The sequence below is a fragment of a genome, unplaced genomic scaffold (genome assembly GCF_019419815.1).
Source record: "Pyrus x bretschneideri cultivar Hongxiangsu unplaced genomic scaffold, Pyrus_bretschneideri_v1 Contig77, whole genome shotgun sequence".
Classification (NCBI taxonomy): Eukaryota; Viridiplantae; Streptophyta; class Magnoliopsida; order Rosales; family Rosaceae; genus Pyrus; species Pyrus x bretschneideri.
In genome coordinates, this window is record NW_025999817.1 from 99,615 (window position 1) to 106,941 (window position 7,327).

The window sequence follows — 7,327 nt, forward strand, 5'->3', positions numbered from 1 at the left end:
ATTCATATTCATACTAACAGAAGAGTGGATCCAATACCAGAAAAACGACTTCCTTCTCAAACGAAGAAGCTTATAGGAGAAGCTGCTACAAGCCATACTAAAGTGACTGAAATGAAAATAGGCAGATGTCCAAGGGCATCACTGCAAGAGTAAAGGCAACGGGTAGAATTTCCCGCACGTGGCAAGACATAGAAGGACGTGTCGGCAAGTCCGCGGAACACCTCAATTTCTCGAAATTGATCCTTTTACATTTTGGTGTTAGGGAAAGGAAACAGCCCTTCAACAATGTCGGCCACGTCTGTGACGTATGCGAGTGCGACGGTCTTCACCTAATCCCCGCGTTTCTGGGAAATGATAAACTCGCATTAACGTTGCTCCACGTGTTTCTCGCAGTCTCTCTTCCCTTTCGTTAAAACCCCCTCTCTCCCTAAAACCCCCACGTCACAGCCGCAGAGTCTCAGCGACCAAAGAAACCACAAACCGCCACCATGACGGCCACTTTCCGCCGGAGCACCATCCTCACCCGCCTGTTACACAAGAACTCTATCACCGACCCGATTGCGGCCCCGACACTGCTCCAAACCCAAACCCAAACCCAGACCCCCTCCAGAGCCTACCTCCGCTTCCCTCAAGTCTTCCGCAAAGCCAGAGACTACGACCTCTCCCCCTCCGTCTTCTCCTCCGCCTTCTCCTCCTCCAAGTCCTCCGTCGAAGCGCCGTCGGCTTCCAAGTTCGGGTTCGTGGGATGGTACCTGGGTATGATCCAGTGCCGCCCCATTTTGACCAAGAGTGTGACCGCGGCGCTCATTTACACCGCCGCCGATTTGTCCTCCCAGGTGGGTCGAACTGTAATTATATCGTCACTTTTGGGCATTTTGTAGTTACCCACTTGGTCAATTGGCTCTGGTTGTATCTAATGAAGTAATGATCTTTATCAGACATTAGCAAAATCATCCTTTTCCGAATCTTATGATCTTGTAAGGACAGCGCGCATGGCTGGCTATGGGATGCTGGTTTTGGGTCCGTCGCTGCATTTCTGGTTCAATTTCATGTCGAAAGCTTTACCGAAACGAGATGTGTTTTCGACATTGAAGAAAATGGCAATGGGGCAGCTGCTTTACGGACCTACAATGACGTGTGTTTTCTTCTCCTTGAATGCATGTCTACAAGGTATTCTTAATGACACATTGTTTACGATGAATGATGCTTGTATGTTCGATTTTGTCGAAATTTTGTATTTTGCTATTGTTTATGATGAATGATGTATAGTGTGTCAAATTTTTTTGTTATAATTTTGTTTGGGGAAGTTGTGAATTCACCAGGCACATTTTGAAGGTTCCCGTGTTGAATTAGGCGGAAATTAGGCTGGTTTGTCAATGTTTGTATATTAGGTTGCTTTAGATTTTGTTCGGTGACAAAATCGTGATTGAACCTGCTACGCTTCATAGTGGCAAGTCCCTTTGGTAATTGGCTCTCCGGTTCATATACTTGAGTATCACTTTGACGAAGAGTTCATCACAAGATGCCGAAACCGAAAGTACCGAACTTTTGTAAATATGTTGTACAAGTCCGGTAGTTCACCACAAAAAATGCTCTAGATGGATTGAGTTTCAATCTTAGAGATTTTCGACATTTGTATTGAACTTCTGGGACTCAACCCGTTTGTAGGCAAGACTTTGATGCATAATGAATAACTGTATAAACACATCTCTGTGTTAATTGATTCTTCAAGGAAAACATTTACTGCTGCATAAGAAATTTACCTGTTGTGAATTTTGAAAAATAGAGCGAACTTGCGTGTGCAGAGAGATGTGTGGATACTATATGGTGCTTCATATTAATTTCGTATGGTCTAACTAGTTATAGTTACCATGATTGCCAATTCCAGGTGAAAATGGTGAAGAAATTGTTGCCCGCCTACGGCGAGACTTGTTCCCTACATTGTTAAACGGTGTTATGTACTGGCCAGTATGTGATTTTATCACATTCCGATTCATTCCTGTCCATTTACAGGTATGTGGAAGGCTCTCTTTTATCTTGGTTTTTCTCAGTTTTATTTTGGATTTTGTAATTACGTGAAATTGGGATTGCTTGGGCTACTGAGTTTTGACAAAACACGGGTTAAGAGCCTAAAGTTTGGCTCTTGACAAGCGTAGGAAATTTCCGACTTGATCAGTTCACCTGCATATTTCACACGATCTGGAAACTAACTTGTTAACTTTGTTTTTGACGCTCTCATTTTGAACAGCCATTAGTGAGCAACGGATTTTCGTATCTGTGGACCATTTACATGACGTACATGGCAGGCTTGGAGAAAGCTGGCACAACGTCCTAGCTGATTGACTGTAGGCGCGTATTCTTTTTACTAGTCTCGTCTTTAAGATTTAGACGTGTCTCAACAACCCAGCTTGGAAGTTGCTCGTGATGCCCTTGCACGGTGAACCTTACGGATGCCTTGGCAGAAACGCTAGCATGACATCCACAGCCGAACTATGGTTGAAGCACAGGCTATGAATCTCGCTCTCATTGCGAATTTTACGAATTCGATTCATTGGTAATTACATTCAGATCATGTCTTTTTACCATTCGTGTAAAACATTCAGACATTATGTATTTATGCCGTTGGGACAACTTTGAGGCTTTTGTATAAAGCAATAGGTTGATGTTGTTTAAGACACCGGAAGTATCAGTTACAAGTTAGTTTGATCGGATACAAGCGCCTTTACATTGTTTTTCACAACTGACTGAGGAAGGATTCTTTCTTCTCTTTTTTCCTTCCCTGCCCTCCCCTCTTATTTGAATAGTTAAGATTTTGTGTTGACTTCTTTATAGAGAGAGAAGGACGAAGTGGAGATTGTGAGAGGAGAGGAGGGAAGGGGATGGAGATAGGAGGGGAGAGAATCCTAGTCTTGACCGTGGAAAGGATCTAGGGCAAGCAGTTCAAGGTTTTCAGAACAGGTTGACAGAATAAATTGTACTGTTCAAGGAGGAAACTCAACAAAATAAAAAATTCAGGGAGCAAATCGACAATGGGATACTAGTTTAGACGAGAAATTGAAAAATTATCTTAATTACTGCTACCGTCAACTTGGCTATGAATTATTTTAAACCAAGGCAGAACTTGCAAGAGATGTAATTTTACAGTCCACATAAAAATCTTTAGAACAATTACAACAGTAAAACGCCAACAATGAAATCGCTGACACTCCAGAAAATTTACACCAATGGTCTGGTTCATTAGGGTTGTCTTCAAATTTGAACTGATCGACGGCCATTGACAACAGTTACGCGCACATACAGAAGTGGAATGACCACCGGACATTGTATTAGTCGTCAGGGGCTAACTCGATACACATAAGATTCAGATAGTAGATGGATGCTCACCGGTATTTTTCGTCGGAAAGGTATTTGCATAGATCAGATCAATCATCCCTTCGAAGGGAAAGGTCCTCTAATCTGAGCTGGGAAGCATGTTTTACATACAAGGCAACGAATAATGAGCTCACAGTGATGTTACAGCTTACTTTGAACAATTTAGACGATTAACATTTCATAATCTCACCTGGAACAAAGCACAGAGAGCTTGCAACTGCCTTTCTATGAGCGTTTCCTCAATAAGAAGAAATTGAAGCAATCACTCAGTCAAAGCGATGCCACCGAAGAACCTTGCTAAATAAAAAGCCGAGGCACCTTATTGTTCAAGGACTGCACACCCCATTTATGTCAGCTGAGAGGAGTAATAACTATTTACCAGTGTCACCAAGCAGCAAATGGACATAGAGGCAAGAACTACGTAATCAAAGATAGAATTAACGCAAGCAAGAAAATTAAATTATGTAGTAAGTCACAGTCCAACTGCAATAATTTGAACACTGGATAATGCATTTTTCGCATAACTTGGTAACAATAAACAGGGGAGCAGAAACAATTTCCGTTGAAGGATAGTGCGAAGAATTCTTCACACCTCTGATGTCTTGCTTGTATTGAAAAGTTTACATACTATCGTATTAACATGCCCCTCCCCCCCCATAACAATTATCAAGCCTATATCGAAACGCAACATAAACCAAAACTTCTCACATAATCTACAACTTATTCCCTATTGCAATGCTTCAAAACTCCGTAAACAGGCAAAGGCTAAGAGTTGATCATGTTAAAGAACTGACTCAAAACGCTGAACGGTGAGCAAGTGAGGGTGCAATTTCATGTCTCGTGATCTCATCAATTGTTGATTATGTATAAGGTTTTGCTCACTCTTCAGATGCACGCAAGACAATCTTCTCGAGCTGTATGGGCCAATCTACACCAAGCATTTGGGGATTTAGCTCCACTGATGCAGAAAAATCTGACATGGTTGCAAAAGTAGATTTTGTTTCTCTTTGCATATGTCTTCCACGCAACATCCCATTTGACCCATCGTTGTACGGATATGAACCACTTAGTTGTTTTAAGTGATCATTGCCATGCCTTGTCCCGGCTAGCCGAATACAAGGTTCCATTAACCTCTTCAGATAAGCATCCAATCCATTATTCAAGAGGTTAACACAGTCTATAGAGACATTAATACCCTCCTTCTCCAACTTCCGCTCCAAACGATTTCTTAAGGATCTTGTATCAGGCAGCTCACCACTGTTTTGACAGGTCACAGGGTGGTAAGCACCACTTACTGATACATTAGGAAGAGATTTACGCGATCCACCCAAATATATACCGAGTGGAGCAGTTACTGGGCTTCTACTTTGAATAGCTGGGCTTCCTGCATCCTGTTCGACCTCTTCTCCATCTTCTACAGAGGCAACTTCAACAGGCGGCCTGCTTCCAAGAGAAAGCAATTCAGTAGCACTTTGCTGCTCTTGTGCTTTTGAAAAATGTTGGGACTTTCCATTTGGCCCCAAAGGACTTGGGCGGTCCTGAAACTTGCGTTCTCGATCGACTGGAGACAGGATCCTGTGAGGGGATGGAGAAACTGCATCTGCATTAATCGAGTGAAGACCACCCTTCTGATAACCATTTGCTACTTTAACATTAAGGGTGCGTCCCCTTTTCTGAACACCGGTCAAGGGCGGAAGTTTTGCAAGGCAGGCGTTCTGGAGGATGGATTTAATAAGCCGGTTATGAAGACAGACATTTTCCCTCCCAATAATCCGATTGCAAAACTTGTCGAATTCGCACTTGCTAATCTTTGAACTAAACAATCTTCTGATCAGATCAAAGTATTTATCAGCTCTCTGATGCCCAATCTTTCGCACAATTAGAGCTTTCAGCTCCAAAGTGTCGATACGAGAAAAGCTCTGATTGAGCACCATTTTCCCCCAACTCCACTTCCCAGAATTCACCAAAACCAGATCCTCATCGAAGCCTCGAATTCTCCAGCAAAACCCAGATCACAGAAGACATGATCTTCAATCCAAAACCTAAAACCCTAATTTTCAGACAATGCTTTCACCTGTATGTTCACCAAAATTACAGCAACAGAAGCAAATTTCTCAATTTCTCAATCCAAACGAAAGAGGGTAGTCAAAGTTTGCTCAAATTACTAAAATTAGAAAGACAGAAATCATTGGGAACTAAACGTTGACCATATCAAGAGCTCACAGACACAGAGATCAAAATATCTTTCCTGAAATTCAAAAAGTAGAAGGAAAGAGTTGCGGAAGCAAAAAACGCAAAAAAATTTGACAGATTTCGGCAACAATTTACAGAAATGAAAGAAATCCAGTTGAGATTTGGGCGTGAATTGAAAGCCAATCAAGCAAATTGACCAAAGAACGATGAGAGAGAGAGAGAGAGAGGGAGAGAGAGAGAGAGAGAGAGAAGCACCTGAGTCGAAGGTGGCCGAGGTTAAATTGACCCCCTTCAGAGTTGTGTATTTTTTCCTCTCTATTTTGGTGCGTTTGGTTTGTGTGTTTAATTTGAGAGATATTTCTGTTTTTTATTTTTTAATGTTTTTTTAATTTTTTTGTGGGGATAACCATGTCTGGTCTTGTTATAACAAGGACAGACCAAACGGGGCTAATAAGTAAAGGGCTTTTGTGCGCTTTCAGAACCTTCTTATCTGAAATACACGTGCGTTTTTGTGAGTTTGGGAAACTCGGGTGTGAAGACTTGTTAATGGCGTGTTTGATTGCGTTCATTTTTTGATTTGGTAATAAGTTGCTAACCGGCTCGCCGACAGCAGCGGCACGTCCACGGGCGACCAACCGGGCCATGGCGGCGGTGACCGTCCACACAGCAGACCACATACCTACTTTTAAGGTTATTCAACGTCTCGAATCACGTGATGTATTCTGTTTTAACTAATTTGAGGTCGTTTATCACGTTTGAATTAGAAAACTTTAAAATTTACTAAGATGAGTACTGAAGGAATCTTTTTTAGGTGTAAGCTTGAGTAACCTAGATAAAAATCAAGACGTCTATTGAAGAGACACGCTCAAAATTTCTATGAACGGATCCCTTCAAACTATTTTTCATTAAATTTTTTTATAAAACTTAATTGTTTTATTGTAGTCATGGATGAGGCTAAGATAGTGAATGGTTAGATGACCATTTAATTGATTTATTTATTGTTGGCAACTTATTTTAACTACATGGTCTCTTATATATCAAGTATAGCTATTTGTGGCTGTAGGATATTTGCAAGTGATTATATAGCTCTAGTATGGGCTAGATGCACTTGCATGCTGTACTTATACCTTGATGATAGTATTATGTATTGAATTGCTTAATTATGATTTTTGATTGATTACTGGATGTGATTTTCTTAGCTATATATTGTAGTAGATACTTATCTAGACCACTCAATGAAATCGGTTATATGCTAAATTTAGCAAATGTCAGCTCTGGTTCAATCAAATTAGTTTCTTGCTGTTGGAGTTGTGCTCTAAAAGCCAATTTCGTAATATTGGATATTATGTAACAACTCCATATTAAGTAATTAATAAAAGGGTTGTTTAGATATAGACCCTTACAACTCTTATTTTCTAGACAAAAACCCACCTAGTTATAAACATGTAAACAAAACCCAAATTTAAAAATGACTACCAAGTATAGAAGTAATTGACCTATTATTACAAAATATTTACAATTTGTACCACAATATTCAAAATAAAATCAATAAATGTTATTACTCACCTTAATTACAATAAAAAATACAATTATTGCACATATTATTACCCCTAACACACACATATATACTTCAAATGTATATATTACTACCATAAGCTTAATATATATATATATATATATATATATATATATATGTACACATATATAGTTTACCTATATGAACGTATAGTATTAGTATTATATATATATATATATATATATA

At 40.1% G+C, this 7,327-nt stretch overlaps 2 protein-coding genes across 2 annotated transcripts; one reads left to right on the forward strand and one right to left on the reverse strand.

The window, feature by feature from the left end:
* Window positions 1-264: 264 nt before the first annotated feature.
* LOC103939387 (protein SYM1) lies at window positions 265-2,711 on the forward strand. The gene is made up of 4 exons (XM_009349468.3): window positions 265-836; window positions 939-1,170; window positions 1,889-2,013; window positions 2,249-2,711. Exons 1-4 carry the CDS (start codon window positions 489-491, stop codon window positions 2,333-2,335), a joined length of 792 nt encoding a protein of 263 aa, XP_009347743.2. The 5' UTR covers window positions 265-488; the 3' UTR covers window positions 2,336-2,711.
* A 1,145-nt stretch (window positions 2,712-3,856) lies between these two features.
* Window positions 3,857-5,979, reverse strand: LOC103939395. The gene is made up of 2 exons (XM_009349482.3): window positions 5,821-5,979; window positions 3,857-5,446 (listed from the first exon to the last, which is right to left on the reverse strand). The coding sequence occupies exon 2, from the start codon at window positions 5,304-5,306 to the stop codon at window positions 4,251-4,253; it is 1,056 nt and encodes a 351-aa protein (XP_009347757.2). The 5' UTR covers window positions 5,307-5,446; window positions 5,821-5,979; the 3' UTR covers window positions 3,857-4,250.
* Window positions 5,980-7,327: the final 1,348 nt, after the last annotated feature.